This window comes from Cheilinus undulatus, linkage group 23 (genome assembly GCF_018320785.1).
Source record: "Cheilinus undulatus linkage group 23, ASM1832078v1, whole genome shotgun sequence".
Classification (NCBI taxonomy): domain Eukaryota; kingdom Metazoa; phylum Chordata; class Actinopteri; order Labriformes; family Labridae; genus Cheilinus; species Cheilinus undulatus.
In genome coordinates, this window is record NC_054887.1 from 4,994,899 (window position 1) to 5,016,311 (window position 21,413).

At 38.2% G+C, this 21,413-nt stretch overlaps 1 protein-coding gene across 2 annotated transcripts; it reads right to left on the reverse strand.

The window, feature by feature from the left end:
* Positions 1 to 106: 106 nt before the first annotated feature.
* LOC121505449 (troponin T, cardiac muscle isoforms-like) lies at positions 107 to 21,060 on the reverse strand. 2 transcript variants are annotated; one of them, XM_041780806.1, is made up of 18 exons: positions 21,041 to 21,060; positions 20,941 to 20,948; positions 20,831 to 20,854; positions 17,504 to 17,527; positions 17,309 to 17,332; positions 16,636 to 16,656; positions 15,126 to 15,140; positions 14,873 to 14,887; positions 14,408 to 14,428; positions 11,679 to 11,700; positions 11,502 to 11,562; positions 11,148 to 11,264; positions 10,984 to 11,061; positions 8,404 to 8,517; positions 8,205 to 8,317; positions 8,030 to 8,120; positions 4,963 to 5,000; positions 107 to 248 (listed from the first exon to the last, which is right to left on the reverse strand). In XM_041780806.1, exons 4-18 carry the CDS (start codon positions 17,523 to 17,525, stop codon positions 209 to 211), a joined length of 792 nt encoding a protein of 263 aa, XP_041636740.1. In that variant the 5' UTR covers positions 17,526 to 17,527; positions 20,831 to 20,854; positions 20,941 to 20,948; positions 21,041 to 21,060; the 3' UTR covers positions 107 to 208. The 2 variants fall into 2 exon arrangements, with proteins under 2 accessions (XP_041636740.1, XP_041636741.1); XM_041780807.1 differs by lacking the exons at positions 15,126 to 15,140; positions 20,941 to 20,948; positions 21,041 to 21,060 and having other exon boundaries at positions 20,831 to 20,838.
* Positions 21,061 to 21,413: the final 353 nt, after the last annotated feature.

Consider the following 21,413-nt stretch of genomic DNA (forward strand, 5'->3'; position numbering starts at 1 on the left):
TTAAAACCAGAGAATGGATTTATTATTGTGAGGATGAACTGAGAGTCGAAGAAAAATACACTTAACAGCTCATTTTTTTTATTGTTTTTGTCTAAAACCAGTTCTTGTAATGCTGCTTCATTATTCAAACATACATTAACGCTGTCAAAGTCAACAAGGCTGCTCATTTTCAGAAGCTTCCTCGAAGAGCTCCCGCTGATTTCTGCATCTATCTCACCCTGCCCTTGGCCTTGCCTCTTCCTTTGGCGCTGTGGAATCACAAACACAATCATTAAACAGCTTTACTGTCTGCTTGAATAAATACTTGATGTGTACAGTCACTGTGTGAAGAATATTTTTGGCACAAGTTTGAGGCCAAGGTGGAATAATTAAAGGTGCTACCAATAAAGTACACACATCTTACAAAATAGTTGGTACCCCACCAGCCCACCAGAAAGAATATTACACAGAGCCCCCCTTAGCTGGCTAGCCGAGACAAATGTCATTTTTACCAGTATCTATGCATTTCAATGTATTTTTGAACCATAATTTCCCCATTTATGAACAATATTTTTATGGTTAAAATTAATTTACTTGCATTATTTTGCAGCAATGGAATACAACATTAGGACATTCTTAAGGGAGGAGCAGGCCCCCCAGAGTATTGTGTTTTTCTCTATTTGATGCAAATTTCATTCTGTTGACTGATTTTTTTAGTCCCAACTGTGGGCCCGGGTAATCAGAACCCTTTTCCCCCGTGCTACGCCTGTGGTTCTGAAATGGTGTGAGCAGTCTAGGTGTGCCGTGTGAATTTACAACCATACTTTATTTGCTACAATTTCATCGCAAGTACTGAAAAAACCCAGAGAATGGGCTTCATGATTTATTGACGTCAGTGCATAAGTGTTGGGTTGGTAGCATTGATGCTAGCATCCTGGCTAACAGTTCCCCCATTTAGAACTGAAAAGCGTGGCAAGCTATTGTTGGATTGAAATTAGTGTTAAATTATAAATTCATGCAACTTTTAACCAATTTTTATATACATTTTTTGCCGCTTGTTTGACAACTTAAACACTTCAGCTGCTTTTAAGCATTTTTGCCACTTCTTATGGAACTTTTCACCCACTTTTGCTGTTGTGTGGCCATTTTTTGCCATTATTTTCATCACATTTAATCACTTTTTACCACCTTTTAGCAACTTTAACCCCTTTTTGCCGCTTTTCTGCCCATTTTTATCACTTTCATGAATTTGGAATCAGCCCAGTTGCCACTTGATCAGCCTTGGTTCACTTTTAAACCATTTTTACCACTTTTTTTTTTTTTTTTAACAACATTTAACCCTTTTAGGCCACTTATAACCCATTTTTGCCACCTTTTTGACACTTTCAACATGTTTTTGCCACTTTAACCTATTTTTGGCCTCTTTTTGCCCAATTGCTAACTTTGTTTTGCCACTTTTTGCCCAATTTTGCCATGATTTTTCATCACTTTTAACCATTTTTGCCACCCTTTGCCTTCTTTTGCCATCTCCATGATTCCCCAGTTGGCTGGGCCCTGGAAAGTTTTCCTCTTTATCTCTTTTTATAGGCCACCTTGATTGTAACATTATTTAAAAAGTCTATTTTCTATCGATTTGAAAATGGTGTGCCTAAAAATTTTGGCTTAACCTTAGGTGTGCCTTGTGTGAAAAAAGTTTGTAAACCACTGTGCTACATCCATGTACCCTACTGTTAAAGAAAGAAAAACCCACGATGCTCACTGAAATAACTTAAAACAAGACAAAAATTATGAATAAAAATTGACAGGAAATTAACAAATGAAAATCAGACATTGCCTTTGAATTGTGGTTGACAGAATCATTTTCAAAACTAATGAAACTGGCCTGGAAAGAACTGATGATACCCTTGACTTAATATTTTGTTGCACAAACTTTTGAGGCGATCACTGCAATCAAGCGATTTCTGTTATATCAATGAGACTTCTGCACCTGTCCCAGGTATTTTGGCCCACTCCTCATGAGCAATCTGCCCCAGCTGTCTCATGTTTCTCCAGACAGCATGTTTCAGCTCCTTCCACAGATGTTCGATAGGATTCAGATCAGACTTCATAGTCGGCCACTTCAGAACAGTCGAGTGTTTTGTTCTTAGCCATTCTAAGCCTGGCTTTACACCTGTGGACTTTGCTAAAACTTTTAAAAGACTCTAAAAAGACTGACTTCTGAGATCTTTTCACATCTAAAGACAATTAATCAGCAAGTTGCTGAGTTTTTAGTCTCAAACTAAAATTTTAGTCTAACTACAAGACAAGCATACAATTCCCTTTGAGATCATTTTCCATCTTGCATCTGGTAGAAATTCACAACAACAATTTTTGGGCAGAGAAGAAGATGTAGAAGGAGATGGAGATTGCATTCAAGTAAATATCTCTTATAAGCCAGTGTTCACCGAAGCAACTTTGCATGTAACTGCAACAATGAAAGAACTATCCTGGAAGTGATTTAATCTGCTTATGCACAACACTGGCTCCCAATGGTTGTGGACGATGGTTGCATCACTGGGAAACACTATTTGCATAAGACCAGACCAAGACTGCAGAAATACCACCTTCATGACCATCTTACACCTAACGACTGGGAAAACAGGAACAAGCTGCAACTTAAGCAAGACTCCAATGGTTTTACTCTGACTTTGGAATGGGAGGAAAAGTCGTCAGGTGTAAGACCACCTTATGGTGTTTTAGCTCTGCGTTTTGGGTCATTATCCTCTTGGATGACACGTGACCTGCAACTGAGACCAAGCTTTTTGACACTGGGCAGCACATTTGGCTCCAGATTGCTTCGATAGTCTTGAGATTTCTTGCATCGGAGTCTTCCTTGGTCATCTTCCATTAAGTCCACATTGGCTCAAACATAAGGGGTGGTGGGTTCTGACACTGACACTTGACTTTGGAGTTCACCTCTAACCTCTTTGGAGTTGTTCTGGGCTCTTCGGTTACCATTGGTGTTATCCGTCTCTTAAATTTGCCATCAATTTTCTTCTTGAGGCCACGTTCAGAGAGGTTGGCTGCAGTCCTGTGGACCTTAAACTTCCTCTAGCCTTTACCTTCAACATGCTTGTCTATAATTATTTCTAATCTCCGGGGACTACTGTCTCCTTAGCTTTCTGTGCTCCATGATCAGTGTGGTACACACCATGATACCAAACAGCACAGTGACTACTTTTCAACCTTTAATCAGGCAGACTGACTGATTACAAGTTTGAAGATATCTGTGATGCTAATTACAGCACACACTTTAGTTCAAAATATCTGTATGGTCACATTATTGTACATATTTTCTAGGGGTACCATTTTTGTCCAGGCCAGTTTCAATAGTTTGTTTTTTAAAATTATTCTATTGAACCAAAACTCAAAAGCAATATCAGACTTTTATTCCTTAATTTTCAGTAAATTTTTATTTATTTTTACTTTTACAGTTTCAAGTTATTTCAGTTACCAGTGTGGGTTTTTCTTTCTTTTCTTTTTTTTATTGCGACTAAATGCAGTTTTTTGGTCACATGGCTATCTAAAGCTATAAAGTCTGTTAATTGTTTTAAATGGCTCAAATCCTTTAAGACTGCTGCTCAATTTGGCCAGAGACAAAAAAGTGTATCATACACCTATTTACCTGTGTAATGTTCAAGGTTTGTTTGAGCAATGCACAACTTTCCTGGTCTTTACTTGCCCCTGTCCCAACTTTTTTGGAACATGTTGAAGATACCAAATTCTCAATGTATTAAAAAACATGTATCCATTTATCAGTTTGAACATTAACTATCTTTTCTTTGTGCTTCATTCATTTGAAGGTTTTTGGAGTTATGGTACTTGTTGCCTCGGGTTCATTGATGTTGTTTCCAAACATCACTACAAACACTGTGTGTGGTTTCATCAGTGATGTGCTGCAGTCTTCAATAAGACAGAGACAGTAGGTATAGAGGAGAGAGAGCTGGAGTGCAGGACTGGAGGGTTGAAGAGGCCAAAAACCAAAAAATCCTCATGCTGTTAGGAGGAAAGCAAAGCACCAGAGCACAGCTGGCTAATGATGATAGTATCCTCTGAGCAGCAGCCTTACCTTTGATTCTCTGCCTTTGTTCTCTTTTTGCACCGTGAGATCTGATAGTTTAACATCGCAGATATTTGACTTGAAAAGCAGAGCGCAGACACTTACCGAACCATTCAACAGACGTCTCTTTCCTGCCTTAAAACGATGGCTTTTAATAGACTTTTCCTTCAAGATGGCTGATTTAGATCGGCTTACTTTTCCAAATTGTTACCGACAGAGTTACACAAAGCAGTTTTCAAAAAGAAGCGAGTATGTGGGGCTTTGGGACGGTTCCTCAAACACCCGCTCGCTTCAAAGCTGAAATGCAGCAGATCAAGAACAGTGTTTTAACACTTCCTGGATGAAGATGTAAAATGGGATGATGAGTAATGGATGAATGGAGATTTGCTACATCAGTTAAAAGAGAATCAAGAACATCAAGAGACATGGTACGGGAGATAAAATACTGCATGCATCCTGAAAAGGCCAGATTTCTACCATTTCAACTTTCCATGGCTGTCTGAAACACGTAAAACTATCTGATGTTTCACATCATAGCCATAGGAAGAGCACAAAGTTAAAAGTACTCCAAGTTTCTATGTTAATAGAAACGCTCACAACCCAGTCAAAGTTCTTCACATGTTCCCACTTTGCAACAAGTCGGAAGATGTGAGTTTAAAAGGCCTTGGGTTATAAATTACAATGCATTTTCAAGATCTGCATTCTAGCATTAACCTGAAATACAAGATCTGATTTAAAATTCCCCAAGGCTCTTTAATGATCTAAAACCACCTCAATTCTTCCACTGCTTTCAAGATGAGCAAAACATCCTCTAAATGCTATCAGCAACACCTGGAGATATCCTGAGAAGGCCTCAGGATTGCTCAGATGTGGCTACGTCTTACCTCTGGTGGTTCTGGACACGTGCCAGGAGCTGATTGATCTGTAAGGGACAAACATGGAGGACATGCTAAACACAAGGACAACAGACCACAGGCAGATAAGAGCTGAGCCAAAGAGAGGACCTCATGGTCCATAAGAAGAGCTCATTAGGGACAGATAAACTCACCTGACATCCAAAAGAGTTTTATCTGCGGATAGAAACTCACCTTTTCTTGAACAAGGAGATTACCAAACTAGATCCTTTAATTACCTTTAGTCAAACTGTAACTTAAAGCTACAAAAGATGTATGTGAGACTGCTCTGAAACATCTCTGACTTCAGATAAAAGGATGGCTGTTGAGAGCCACATAAAAAATATGACGGTTCTCATTTTCTGGATGCACACATCTTTAATTTTTATGAGTATTTATGCTCTATTGCAGAATTTTATGTGGACTAAATACATTTTTTAGAGTTTAAATTCAGCTGTTAAAAGAGCAAGCCTTTAGAGTAAAGGCTGTAAAGGGGGTAGAGACCTTAGATCACTTCCTTCCCAATTTTGCACATTTAAAATGAAACACAATCTCATTTTGAGCGAGTCATCAGACATCTGAGAGGCCGTCTCATTCAGAACTGAACTACATCCAAAAACTTTCAAAATAAAATCATATTAAAATTCAGTTTAGGGTCAGGGTAAGGGTTAGGATACCAAAAGCGAATATCCTGCTAAAACTAATTTAAAACCATTAAATAAAGCTGAGTAAACAGTCTGCTTACAGTAAAAAAACAAAGCTAATCCTCTGTTAAAACATCTTAACACAGGATACAATTCATAGCTTATAAGCTATGTAGTAACATAAACTAAGAAGCTATGGTAATTATGTAGCTAATGTAGCAAATGTAGCTAAAGGTAAGCTCACAAAGCTGCTACGTAAGCTAAGCAACTACATTATCCATGTAGCTATATTAGTTATGTTTGCTAAATGGCCATGAAAACTTTATAATACAGTAAATGTAGCTTATGTAGTTCTTTAAGTATGGAGCTACATTACTTAAGTAGCTATGTTAGCCATGTAGCTACAATGCTAATGTAGCAAAAGCTAAGCCTACAAAGTGGCTAAGTAGCTAGGTTATCTATTGAGCTAAGTTAGCTTTAGCTAAATTTGCTAAAGCTCCCGTCGCTAAAGCTAACTTAGCTACACTGGCTTGTGTGGTAAACTTAATTACGTGGATAGCGTAGCTCTGTTAGATTTAGCTGAAGTCAAGAAAGCTAAAGCCTGCTATCTTTCATGTAAGTTCTGATCTTTTTCTGTTTTATTCATAAAATGTTGCTTTATGAATAAAGCTGATTTAAAAAAAACAAAAACTAAAACATTGTAGCGGCACATCACAACGCTTCCTCTCTGAAATCGACTTTGTCTCGGATGCACAGCCAGTCAAACTATCTTGGTAAAAACAGACCCAAGGTGCAAAAGCCTTAACAGCTAGCTTAATTTCCCTTCATTGTCATCTCTAACGGTTGTTTAATGCCACAGACTTGTGTTAGACCTCATTAGGAATGTTTTGTTCGTCTTTATCAGCATCCCAGAAGGAATTCTAAGACTGATATTTTGTTCGAAACAAACAACAAAACCTCACACTCTGTGGGAAGCGCTATAGAAAGAGTACTGACAAACAGACAAACTGATAGGCTAACAAAGTGGCATTGCAATCTAACTAAAAACATTTTGGACATTCATAACTATGATTTGCTTAGTAAAGAGTTTGACAAGGTGACTTTCGTCTGGAAATGCTCCAAATATGTAACACCCGTGAGCTAGCTTGCTGTTTGACGTTATACATGCTAGCTGTTTCAACCCCTTTTTACGTTCGTTATGCTAGCCTAAGCTAGCCCAAACACCTGCCCGCATTCATAAGCTTAACATACCACAAGAAAGTACTGTAAATGGTTTTATGAAGCATTAGTCTGTAGTTATGCCCCTGGTTTCATTAAGTGGTAGCATGCTAGCTAGCCATAGCATAAGTGACAGTGGACATTTAAGATTCTGGCATGCTAACATTAGCTTGTAGCTATCGAAAATATGATACCAGCATGTCAAAAAGTTGTTTTAGTGTTCAACCACAGAGGAGGTATATTATAAAATATCACACTGTAGTTTCTCTGGAGGGGAAAAGTGTTGATACATATAGAATTTGTCTGAATCACATTAAAGCTAAAAAAGGCCCAGAAATAGATGTTGATAGCTCATTTTTCCATGAATCATTGTCTTATTAACTGAATGGTATCAGGTTGTCAGAGTTTTCCTGCTGATTTCTCTACCTGTCCTCCTCAGGTCTCAGTTTATCTGTTCCGGATGCTTCTAACCTCGTCTTGTTGGATTATTTACCCCGCTGGGAGCACAGCCCCACCACACAACAGCTTTTGGGCATTTTTTCTGCCATTTGCTACCAGACGATAGCGAAGAGTTGGCTGAAACACAAGCGCCAGGTAGCTTCTGCTGGCTCCGTCATCAGCACAAACTTTGTTTCACCTTCTGTTTGTGGCTGCCGACCAGCTCTGCTCCCCGCTCCGCCGCCCAAGACCCGCTTTGTGACTCCTCAACAAACAGGCAGCAAAAGTACAGAAAACTCAGGCAGCTCACACTCCTCATTAACGGTTACTCACAACTTCTGCTGCTCATTGATTCTGGTCTGGAGTACATTTATCTGGAAGTCAAGCCACATTCATTTTAGATAGACGCCCTCAGGATGGCCTTGGACTTAAAAGTAGAGAGCGTAGCCCATCAGATTTCATATTCTGGGGTGTTTCATGGCTCTAGGCTGTGCAATAACGACATGCAACATCTTTCATTTTTTACAGCTTGATCTAAATTCATTGTATGCTGTGTACAGTCAATCAGTTCAAGCACTAAGCCTCAGTAGCTACCTTTGAAAACAGTTTCTTCCCTAGGTTTCCATGGTGGTAGTAAGGAAAATAAGAGCACTGTAACATTACACCAGATTTTTTAAAATTATTTATCCCAAAAGCAGGTGAATACTTTTCATAGGTGCTGCATCATATCAACCCCTCATGATAGATGGAGTACTTACGTCATATTTCTGTTTCTTCAGTTTCTCGCTGAGGTCAAATTTCTCCGCTTCCAGCGTCATCAGCCACTGCCACAGCTCGTTGGCCTTCTCCCTAAAGGACAAGTCAGCTGTATTTGAAAAGAGAAAACTTACGGGACACAACCAAACATGCAGCTGACTCTAAAGTGTGCCGTACTTCAGTTTGTCCTCACTGAGATGTTCGATATTAAGAGGCTTCCTCCTCTCAGCCAGGATCTTCCTCTTCTTCTCTCTCTCTGTCTGCTTCTTTGCTCCCCTCTTTCCATCTTGCTGTATAGCAGAATTTATGTCAGGACATCAGACATTTGTCAAAACTCAGAAAACTAATGTTTTATTGGTATCTGTGTATGACCGACCCTCTGTGCCACTCCACCATACTGCTGGGTCATGTTAGTCAGAGCCTTCTTCTTCTTGGCATCCTCATCCTGCTTCTTCCGTGCCTCCTCTTGCTCCTTTCTTTCCTTTTCTTCCTGCAGAACAAGTTTCATAAGACGGTCACAGGACAAAGTATCATGCTTTTTATTCATCCTGTTTTTGGACCAAAAATAAAGGGCAGAATCTTGGAACGACTGTAATCACTTAAATGAATTCACTATAACCGCAGGTGGATTCCTTTCCAGGACACACAGTTTTAAAAACACAGTGGGTGAACTCGAACTGTACCGACTTTTGTTTTGGTCGCTTTAGGGTTGTAGATGAAGATGAATAGATAAAAATGACATATTATCACATTTTAAAGCCCTTGTGATGACTTTCTTCATGGTTATAAAACAGAATGATAGTAACACTGATGCCTCTTTGTGACCATCATGAGCAATAAAGACCATCAGCAGTAAGATGGGTGCAGAAATGCTGTGACAGAGCAGGACGGCCCACAGAACTGGCTGATAAACCCAGAGAATGGGCCCTCTCCAGTTATGATTTATTGATAAAACCAATGCATTTGTGTTGGATCATTAGTGCCGTTAGCCCTGGCTAACAGTTACTTTATTTTAGAGCTGAAGAGCGTGTCAAGCTATTATTAGGTTCTAACGTTGAAATTGTGTATTTGCATCACCTTCAGACCCCTCTTAACCACTTTTCCTGTATATTTTTGCAACTGCCATTTACTTGTGGCACTTTAAACAAATTTGCCACTGTTAAACCCATTTTCAACCCCCTTATTCTGCCCATTTTTGCCACCTTAAACTTATTTTACAACTTTTTAATGCATTTTCATCATCAATTTTGCCAGTCAGCCACTTGTTAGCCATTTTTGCCACAGTTAAACCTGTTCTATAACTCTCTCTGCCCCGTTTACTACTTTTAACCCATTTTAACCCTATTATGCCTAATTCTGCCTCTGCTTACCCATTGTTGCCACTATTCACCCCTTTCTATTTTATCCTTTTTCACCTCTCTTTAACACCCAGTCATGCAAATGTTGACCAAATTCCAATTTGCTAGACCCTATTAGGCCACTTTAAACCCAGTTTTGCAACTTTTATCCCATTTTACAACCTTCTCTGCCTAATTCTGCCTATGAAGACCCATTTATGTCACTTTTAACCCATTTTTATCCCTTTTTTATGCACATTTTTGCCTATTTTACCAGTATGTCAATGTTGATGAGACCTATTAGTGCCTTTTTTTAAACCCATTTTTACCACTTGTAAACCCTTTACGTTTCTGCCACCTTAAGCCAATTTTTTTTCAATTCCTGCCACTTTTTACCCATTTTCTCGACTTTTCACCTAATTATGTTTCTGTGGACCCATTTTTGCCCCATTAACCCCTTTTATATTCCTGTGTTTGCATCTTTTAATCAATTTTCTCCACTCTCTGCCTTTTTCTCCTCATTGTTGACCCACTATTCACTACTTTTTCAAGCCCATTTTTGCTTTTTTCCATGTTTGTTTGAAATTCCGTTTAATCATTTTTTTTTCTGCTGGTTTATGCCACTTTGACCCCGTTTATGCCACTTGAAATTCCGTTTAATCATTTTTTATGCCACTTTGACCCCATTTCTGCCAATTTCTGCCAATTTTAACCCATTCTTGATAGTTTTTAGGCCCATTTTACAACCTTTTCAAGCACTTTTTACCCATTTTTGACACTTTCAGCTTAAAGGTTACATATTTTACCCTTTAAGACAAGTTTATATCGGTCTCAGAGGTCCCAAAAACATGCCTGTGAAGTTTGTTGCTGAAAAAACACTCCAGTATTGGATTTCTGCATGACTATAACCCCCTCTGTTTCAGCCCTGCTCAGAGCGAGCTGTTTCTGTATCTGTGGCTTTAAATGTTACTGAGCTATCTGACTCCTCCCCTGACTCCGCCTCTCTCAGGAAATGAATGTGGCTTAATGGAAGTGGCTCTCCTGATCCTCCTCTCTGCTGCCAGCGGAGAGGAGGATCAGGAGAGGAGGGAAGAACTTTCTTCCAAGCAGGGAGGGCCAACCGAACCTGGGGGCGGGGCTAACTCCCCCAATGACATCATGAGGGGAAAATCTGAGAACAGCGTGTTTCAGCACACATTTTCTGAAAGGTTGGGGGGATTTTTCTGAAACTTGAGGGAATTATTGCTATTGCTATTTGTAACCCCTTTTCTCCATTTCTCTGCTGTTTTTTGCCACTTTTAACCTATTTCTGGTTCTAGTAAGATCCCTTTTCTGCCCATTTTTGCCACTTAGAGCCCATTTTTGACAATGTCCACTTACTTCTGCCCCAGAAAGCTCTACTCTTTATTCCCCCGATGGATGGCCTTGAACATTGTCATCCATTCTTATGACTTTAGCTGCTTTAAAAAAACAAATTACTGACCTATTTCTCACAGACATTTTTTTACTAACACAGAGATGTGATAGTAAGGAGGAGTTGTTGTTAAAGACTCTCTTTATGCGTTTAGTATGTGGCCCCATTCCTGAATAAATTTAGATGAAAATTAAAAGGAACTCACAGCAAGTCGAGCCTGCCTCTCCTTTTCCTGCTCAGTACGGATCCTCTGCTGCTCGGCCCTCTCAGCACGTCGCTTCTCCTGCTCCACACAAACACACACTCACAGTGTAATTGTTTACTGGGTGGCGCATCGCTCCAGCTGGCACTCTTTGGCGGAAGACTTACGATCCTGTTAACGAGAGCGATGAGCTCCTCCTCGTCCTTCTTCCTCTGGATGAAGTGGGCCTCGATCAGAGACTGCAGCTCAGACAGATCCTTCTCCTGACGCTTCCTGTGGATGTCCTGCAGTTACAAACACATGCTGGTGTTGGCAGAGGTATAAGCACCTTTGATGGCTTCATATTCAGACACAAAAACACAACATGGAGTCATAAACAAGGTTTTGATCCTAAATTACTGCAGCAGACAGTTGGGCCTTATAATTCATACAACCTTACAATTACAGTCTGCAGACAAAACAATATTTACTTTACAGCCACTCTAAAGCCATGTGAGTCAACTATTGTGTCGGTCACTTACATCAAAGTCGACTTTTTCTCCCTCTGGGATCTTTGGTACAGCTATAGATGGAGCAAACGCCCTGTAAAAACATCTCTGAATTACTATAAAGAAAACTCTCTATGACCCAAACACGTATACACACAGAAAAAAGATGGTAGCTACCATAAAACAAGAAGAAAATAACAAAAGACTTACTTTGGTTTGGGTTTGGAGTCATCTATCATATAAAAAAAGAACAAAGTGTATAAAAAAGTCAAGGTCAGTATAAATTTGATATCAGATTCACATCAACACAAATGGATTACACAGAAATCTGGTTGTGTACTCAGATTACTTTTTTGTTGTAACAAGTCGCGCAACGTGTTTGTTTTGCAATTTAAGTGATGCACTTTTAGCTGCCGGTAAGTAATCCAGTACTGAAAAACTTAATTTTTCTTTCTCCCCCGTGGAAAAAAGAAAGAAAATAAAACGTCTGCACTGTTTCTGTTTCTCTCCGTCCTTGTAGCATGTTAGCACATGCACTAAATGTGGACGTCTATCTGTGGAGCGTTGTGCTCCGCCCACCTCTGTTGCATACTGTTTTTTTAATTGAGGTGTCCTTTCATTAAAAAACTAACTTCATTTGGTGAAGGTACTAAATAGCAAGCTAACGTTAAATTTTTGTGGATGAATTTCACACATCAAGAGGGACAAGCTGTTTTAAATGTGCCACGGTCCCTGTTTGTGCTGGACTGGAGCCACACACAAAGCATTTTGGGAACTTAATGTAGCGTATGTGACTGGCAGTATGCTTGAGAGTTTTAATGTTAACTGCCAGTACATAGCAAGCAGAGTTTGTCAAACTCACATTCTTTGTATTTTTAAGCATAGCTGGCCAATAAAGCTGATACTAAATCGATTAAAACACCTTAAAGACCATGTAAAGTGAAATCCAAGGTTTTTGTCTTAACCTACTGGATATGTTGGAATATGTAAATATGTGAAAACACTGAGATCTACATGTGACTGAATTCTGGATTTGGACTGCTAGAAAGTCTTTCACCTCTTTCTTGGCTTGGTTTAATGTGGGCGGGACAGCTATGTGGGCTCATGATGTCACAAGAACTCATCTGCAATAGCATATTAAACAGCTGGAAAGGTTATTATGTGTGCTATTTTGTTATAAGGTGGCAAAGTTATGGTTTATGGTTGACTATGTGCTGTTTTAACAACTGACAAGCAGGATGAGTAGTCTAAAATCAAACTCAAACTAATTTAATGCATATATTTTACGTCGGATTTGAAACCATTTCTGTTTCTCTTTAACCCTTAGGTATACCAAGGCACATTCTTCGCATTCTGTTTTGGATTTCTTGAACCAGTTTGTGTTCTGTTGATGCAATTGGTATGAAACTGCACAAAGATGTGTATTTTTGCTCATTTTTAGTTTTTCAAGCCAAATCATTACATTGGTATTGGTTTGGTTTGGTATTGTGTATAGGAAAAATACTCACGTTGGTGTGCCTTGGGGACAAAACTTGCCCATTCAAACCCTTTATATTTGCTTATTTTGTTTGCAAATTTGCAATACCATGTGTCACTGTTACTGCCATTATCTGTGATGCAATTTTGAATAGGAACCTTAGACTTGCAATTTTTACTACTAACTACTAGATGGCACCATTACCCTTTGTGGTTCAAGCGTGTATCTGTAGGGCACTTAAAAGACAAACTTACAGTGGGATTTTTTTAATAGCTCTGTGAAATAAAGTCATATTAAGAAATCACATATAAAATGTCTTTGGGTGTTGACATGAATATGAACTTGGGTTTTGCATGTTAGATAAGAGAAACTGCATCTCTGGAGCGCCACTTCAGCGTGCTTCGTTAGGGGCATGCTGCAGGTCAATGTTCAGTGCCAAACTTCATCAATACCCATTGATCATAAATCTCTAAACAGGAAGTCAAAAGTTTCGAGTATCAGGTATTTCAAATGATGTCATAGTTAGAACTGAAGGTGATTACAAAAAAATCAATCGATTAAAAAAAGAAAATATGAATATAAACATATAAGGTAGGGCTCAAAATGTTTCCTAAGGGTCCATCTTTTGCATAATTTCCACAAATTCTGGACACTGCACAAAAAATAAAAATGCAAAAGACTTGATGTCAGTGGTAATTGATGACTTATGACCATCTTTGATAATAATTTAAAAAAAAAATCCACTTAGCATTTTTAATGTGGAAAATTCCTCATTCTGCTGAATTGAAAATTGAACAAACTGGCATTTAAAGGGTTATAAACACATACAATCATGACAATGACCAAAGATTTGCGATCAGAGCTGGAAGTGACAAGAGAAAGAAACCCCAAAAATTTGTTTTTAAAAGTAATATAAATAATGTGTTTTAGTGTTTAAAGTAGGTGCAGAAATGTCCAATAGGGATATACATGTATGTAGTTGTTTAAAGGGATGCCTAAGGGTTTAATATTGCCAGGCATCTTGCAACACCCCGTAGGTGTCTCATGATCCCCCAGTTGGTCCCAACCACCCTTTGAGAACTAAAACATGACTTAACGGAAAGATTATGGCTTATATTTATTTTAAAGGACCTCTTGGGGCCCAACTGCTGTATCTTCAAGGGGCTGCAACCCACACTTTGGGTTAAATGTATGACATCAAGGACCTTTGTTGTCATAAAACTAGCCAGAGTGAACAAGCATACTGAAATAAACTCAACTTGAAGGGTTTTCTTCCAAGTCTGCCAAAAGCATGGTTTTTAAAAAGGCATCATGCGCTTTATTTTGACAGGCACACTCTGTAAGCATATGTGGTACTGAATATTTCTCAGCGGAAAGAAAAAGTAAGGACACCAGGCATTCATGATGAAGTATAGGAATGAACAAAATGTCCTCAAACGGCCTCCTCAGTAAGGTAACGTACCTTCATCTGCAGCTGTTAGCTCTGCAACAAAGAACATGAGGACAAAAGCAGACAGAAAGAAAATGGATTTGTTTCACTGTGTGAAATTTTTCTCCCCCTAGTTCAGATGTTTATGTTCACATGGTTTGATATGAAGTCAGTAAGAGAAAGTCTAAACTGTTTTCATCATGCAGGGTTGATGTAAGTGCTTCTGCGGCCATGAAAGCATGGGTGTGCTTTCAGATGGTAGAAACATTTCTAAATGTGTTATCAAAAGTGAATACAGAAGATATTTACACCCTGAATGAATTCATCTGCAACAGGGGATTGGAAAGATTGAAAGTCACTGTTTCTATTTCCTACAAATCTCTCAGCATTAAGGCCCAAAATCAAGACTATAAAACACGGTGGGATGCAAAAACCTCCGTGATTTTGGGCAATTTGGTCACATCATGTGTGCAAGTTTAAAGAAATTGAGTGTTTTACCTTCTTCTGCAGGCTCTTTGTAAGAATAATGTGAGCAGGCGGTAGATCAGCGACACCACAGAGAGGGCAAGAAAACAAACAAATCAATTACCCAGGAGGATAGTTTAGCCGGAGTCACATACAGTTAAAGTACATAAGCTTCTTTATTTCATATATTTAAAGCTGCTGTTAGGAGCTTTAAGTTGGTTATGAAGCCATTCTTGTGTTGAATGTAGTTGCTTATTGGTTGGAGAGAGATTGTAGAGTGTGTTACCTCCTTCTTCAGGCTCTTTGTAAATGCAATGTTAGTTGGCGGTAGATCAGCGATGCCATAAAGGGAGCATGAAAGAAAAAAGCAATTACTTGGAGGATGGTTAAGGCTGAATTTGCCTGAAGTTAAAGAAAATAAGCTTGTGCATTTCATGGCATGTCATATTTAAAGCTCCTGTGAGGAGTTTTATCAGGTAAATGATGTGAGGTTGGTTTGCTAAGTGTAGCTAATATTAGCAGTGCTAGCACCGATAGTCTCCGATACTCTTTGCTGGCTAGTGTCCACATTTCTGTGCTGAATGAGGTTGCTGACTGGTTATATGTTTTTAAATCTCACACAGCTTATGTATATCTTTATCATTTACCAGATCAAACAAGTGCTAAACTGCCCTGCTTCCATGAAATATGCTAATGATGCTATGCAGAGACTCTGTTCACCTGCAACAGTCACAGAGTAACTGATGACAAGCCACCTGTCACAGAGTCACTCTGATGACCAATCAGCAGTCACAGAGTCACTCTCATGACCACCCAACAGTCACAGAGTCACTTTGATGACCATTGAACAGTCACAGAGTTACTCTTAGCACCTAATGATGCTATGCAGAGACTCTGTTCACCTGCAACAGTCACAGAGTAACTGATGACAACCCAGCTGACACAGAGTCACTCTGATGACCCCTCAACAGTCACAAAGTCACTCTGATGACCACTCAACAGTCACAGAGTCACTTTGATGACCACTCAACAGTCACAAAGTCACTCTGATGACCACTCAACAGTCACAAAGTCACTCTGATGACCACTCAACAGTCACAGAGTCACTCTGATGACCAATCAACAGTCACAGTCACTCAGACTGGTCCTATGCATACTGTGAAATTTTCCCGAATCAGTACGTCATCCAGGTATTTTTGGCATACTGCAACTTTTGCATTTGTTCGCATACTACATACTACATTTTGGGCAAATCAGTATGCACTGCTAGTATAGTAGCGAAATTCGAAAACAGCCTCACTCTCATGATCACTCAACAGTCACAGAGTCACTCTGATGATGCCTCAACAGTCACAGAGTTAGTCTGACTACGGTCATTAGAATTTGTTGCGTAAGCTTACTTGATCGATTAAGCTAATTCTCATGGCAATGACCTTTTTGATATATATTTTCCACAGTCAATATTCTCAAAAAATGATTCATCCGACTGGTAAAAGGTGGACAAAGAATGCTAAATACTTCTGACCAGAACAAATCCTGCAAACAGATTAGAGGTTTCCCTTTACCCAAAGGGGCTGGCAAACCAACACAATTTAAAACAATTGAAAGTTTCTCATAGGAGCTTTGAAAAGCTATATTATTTTTATCGGACACTGCCCACAATCTACTTGTAAAAGCAGGGCAATGAAAACACTTCTGATATACATAAAAATGTTGCAATAGATGCAAGGTGTCCATTTAAAAACTGTACTTACAGAATGCTATGATAGAGTATTATAGTGGGTAAAGGAGATTACCTTCTGTTGTAGGAGGAGGCTCTAAAATGGGTTGAAGTAGAGAGACAAAGTTAGATGTACCACACAGATAATACAGCAGATCAATATTAGTCCTAAACATAACCCAGAAAAAAATTACACTTGACAAGGCTATGATAAATCAATAATATGTTTAGAAGTTTTCTCATTTCAGCATCCAAACTGTTGATGTTTGGTCAATAAAAAAGATTAAAAGAGCTACAGTCTTGACGGTAATTAGTTCTGATGTTTAGTTGAAAGTAGTCTCTGATTTTGTCTGAAGAGATGTCACAGTTTTTGGAACATGGATATATAATTTTGGAGTAAATCCATCCTGTATTTACTCAGCAGGCAGCCCAGCAGGCAGCCAAACATAGCAGTGAATGCTAAGCCTAGAGAATGAAAATATTGACTTAAGTAAATAAATGGTGTTCAGATGGGAGTTGAAAAAGAAAAAACAATGAGATGAAAACCGCAATCTGCATTTGAAGTTTTTCATGAGGCTGTGTGGGATTAATATGAAGCGGGTATGTATGTAATATTTAGGGTGGCGCAGAAGAGCTGTGATTAAATGTCATTAAATCCTAAGCTTTTTCTCTATAAATATTATTACGCTTTACAAATGCACAGATGGAATTTCACTGGCATGTGATTAATATTAAAAGAGGATAATTACCTTCTACTTCAGGTGCAGTTTCCTCTATATAACAAGGACAAAAGAAAGAATTATTGAAGCCATATTCTCATTATTACTGGCCAAAAGTAACAAAAGAGGACAAGATAATATGCACCACAATAGCACATGAGAAATATGAAATAAATAAATAACATCAACAGCTGTTTGCTACTGTTGAAAATAAGTCATACCCACCTTCCTCTGCTGCCGTCTCCATGTCTGAGCGAGCAAAATAAGGATTAGAGGATCAATGAGAATGTAGCAAACAGCTCCAGGCTGAAATTTGGTCAAAATCTATGATTTTTTTTTTTTTCACTCTCTTGGGATGTGCTAAAACCAATGATGATGTCTGACTTTCTGAACAAAGCTAAAAACTGTGAATGATCAGGGATCACAAACTGGGCCCTTCAGCAATTTGTCACATTTCAGAAATCAAAGCAGAAACTGAACACAGAACAGATCAACATGAAATATACGCTGAACCTTTAAACTGTGTCATTTGAATGATTTTGCTTATGCTTATGATTAAAATATTTTTTAACTGATTAAATACACTAATATACATATCCCATCACAATACACTCAATATTAGCTTGATATTAATGCATCACAGTAGATTGCAAACAGTAAGACATTTTAGCGTAGAAAGAGGTAACTCTGCTAGTTCTAGGGATCCCGTTGTGGAGCAGACAGAGACATTTTAAAGTAAAGAAAATATTAATCTCAGATATTAGATGAAAATAATACCAATCTTATGTGTACTAAAGCTGTTAAAGCTAGCAAAATGTTAGCATAGCTTTGTAGAAAAACAAGTGGAAACAGATAGCTTGCTAGCTAAAATCATGCCACACGGCACTGATACACCTTTAAACTGAATAAACGTTACAAACATGCCAGCTAAACAACTTTTGACATGCGTGTCAATTTTACTTAACTTTTTAGACCAACCACCACTGCTAAGTTATTCTTAAATTAGCAGTTCCAACATTTACTGGCTAAAATATGCAGCGTTGGACTGTCACACCTTGGTTTTTTAAACATATTTGACAATCATGTTGTTTTCTGTTAGCAAGAGAAGTTTTGAAATGCGAGTTGTCACTGTAACCTTTAACTTGATCACGTTGTACTACTAGAGCTAATGAGCTATAAAAGCATTTGCTAGCTAAACGTGCTAAATTATACTAAATCCTAAACATTCTTCAGTAACACTCTGGTTGTGACCATATTTTAAAAATAAGTTATAATTAATGGTAAGTCCGTTTAAGTTAAGTTTTGTAATTCTAGATATTATTCTTAGCTGACTGTGGACTAGGCTAGCCCTCTACCAGTGCTACAGCTAACTTTGAATAAGCTGTATCAAATTAACTTGAGTGCTAAGATAAGATTATGTTGAATAAGCAACATTAGCTGGCTAAAAACATCCATCAATCCAGTGTTATACTTGGTTTTTAGCATCTTTAAGTTTTGAGATTTGAAGAAGATTTTAATACTGCTAGTTTAGCAAACTTTGAAACAAGCTATCACCCTGCATGCAGTGCTAAGATATGCTAATATTGAATTAGCAGTACCAACATTAGCTAGTTAAAACAAGCATCCACTGTTACACTTTGGTTTTGGACATATTTGACGGTCAAATTAAAATGCTTTAGTAGGTCAGGTTTAAAAATTGTAGTTTTTACTTTTGTCAAGTCTGGACTCAGACATCCAGTGCTGAATTAAACTAATTTTTAACTGGCTTTAGCAGAATTAATGTGCTTAAAAGAAACAAACAAAGAAAAATACAACATTCCCCTGTTAGTCTTTGGTTTGAATATGTTTGACAGTCAAGTTATAGTCTGCTGGTCAAGTTTTATTTCCTATTGTAGCTTACTTGGACTCAGCTAGCACTGAACTTTCAGCGGTAAGATAAGCTTATGTTGAACTAGCAGTAGCTATCTAGAAACATACATCCACTGTTAGCCTTGTACAACAAATGCTAAGCTAACCTTAAATTAGATATAGCAGCATTTTCTAGCTAAAACATGTAACATTCTGCTGTTAATCTGTGGTTCTTTATATTTCTGATAGTCAAGTTATGATCTGTTTGTATGTCAGTTTTTAAAATTGTACTTTTTACTTTGGGCTTAGAATGAAGTAGGCTAGCACCCTTCATCCAGTACTAATTCAGGCTAACTTTAAATAAGCTTCACCAAATTTAATTTGCCAAAACATGCAACAACTGTTCGACTGTGGTTTTGAATATATCTGACAGTCAAGTTATGATCCGTTGGGAAGTTAAAGTTTTGAAATGCTAGTTTTCGTTTGGCTAAGTCTGGACAAAGCCAGCACTCTACTTCCAGTGTTAAGACAAGCTAAAATTTAATTAGCAGTAGCAACATGAACTAGCTAAAACATACATTTACAGTTGGCTTTGCTTTGGGGCATATTTGACAATAAGGTTATAATCTGTCAAGTTTTTAAATTCTAGTTGTCATTTTATGCTAACCCAAACTCAGCCATCACCCTACAACCAGTGCTAAATTAAGTTTAAATGAAATATAGCTAGATAAATTAGATATTTTCTAGCTAAAAAATGTAACATTCTGCTGTTAACCTGTGGTTTTTAATATAATTGACAGTCAAGTTATACATCTGTTAGTACGTCGAGTTTTTAAAGTGTACTTTTTACTTTTAGCTTACTTGGACTAAGCTAGCACTAAACTTCCAGTGTTGAGAAATGCTAATATAAAACAGTAGCAACAAAAGCTAGCTAAAAACATTCATCCACTGTTACGTTTTGATTTGAGCAGATTTTACAATCTAACAAGAATCTGTTGGTAAATAACGTTTTTCTCTTCGGGCTAAGAATGGACTATGCTAGCACCCTTCAGCTAATTCAAGCTAACTTTAAATGAGATTTACCAAAATTAATTTGCCAAAACATGCAACAGCTGTTAGACTGTGGTTTTGAATATAACTGACAGTCAAGTTATGATCTGTTGGTGAGTTTTGAAATGTTAGTTGTCACTTAGAGCTTACCTTGGACCAAGCTAGCACTCAGCTGCTAATGTTGAATTAGCTGCGTAGCTTGAAAATACTTTGTTGTTTTGCTGCCGGTAACCATACTCAAACATTCAGTTATTATAAAAAGTATTAATCCCCTTGGATGTTTTACCCTTGATTTTACAAATCAATCATAATCAATATGATTTGGCTTGTAAGGCCACCCCCCCCCCCAAAAAAAACCAGCATAAACATCCATCCCCTTAAAATGGACTGACCTAATTCAACAGAGGACAAGACAATTGATGCTGGTAGTCCCACAATTAGTGAAATGGGGATCACTTTAGCGCAGCGAATGTGTCTGAAGTGATTGCACGATAAACACACCTGTGTCTGGAAGGTCCAGTCACTGGTTGATCAGTATTCCTGGCTACCATTGCATTGTAAAGACAAAAGAACACTCCAAGCAACTCAGACAAAAGGCTATTGAAAAGTATAAGTCAGGGGAGGTGTAAAAGCCAAGCAGAAAAAGATTTTTACCTTCCTCTGGCTGGGTCTCCTCCTCTGTGAAGACATGATCAGGTAAGCTGTGCCAGGAGAGTGAGGCTTCACACCAAAACTGTGCCTTGAAAGCTCAAAGTCAGTCCTACCTTCTTCCCTGAAAAGAAAAGATTTTTGAGCATCAGTGGAAACAGTTTGGCTCGTTTTTTTAAACTTCACTTAGAACATTTAGAAAACGAAGGTACTCACGGCGTCTCCTCAACCTCGACTACTTCTTCTTCATCAGCCATTGTTACTGTCTAACTTTAACAAAGAGAATTGCATTAAATTCATAAAAACATCAAGAAGGACTTTGATCGATTCACAACAGAGGCAGGATTTATTTTTAATGGACTTTCTTTTGTTTGAGAAAAGAAGTTTTAATACAACACACGGTGCACTCAGTTCTCTTGGGATCATTCTAATTAGTGCTGCTTCTGTTCATTTTTTTGTTTTAATGTCTCTCGCTGTGATTTGGACTGTTGTCTGTCCTCTTGATATATTCTTTTTTATCTTTCTGTTTGTAATATTTTTACAAGCCTTTGAGATTTCCCCCCCTCTCTGATAGATGGTTTGTTTCTGT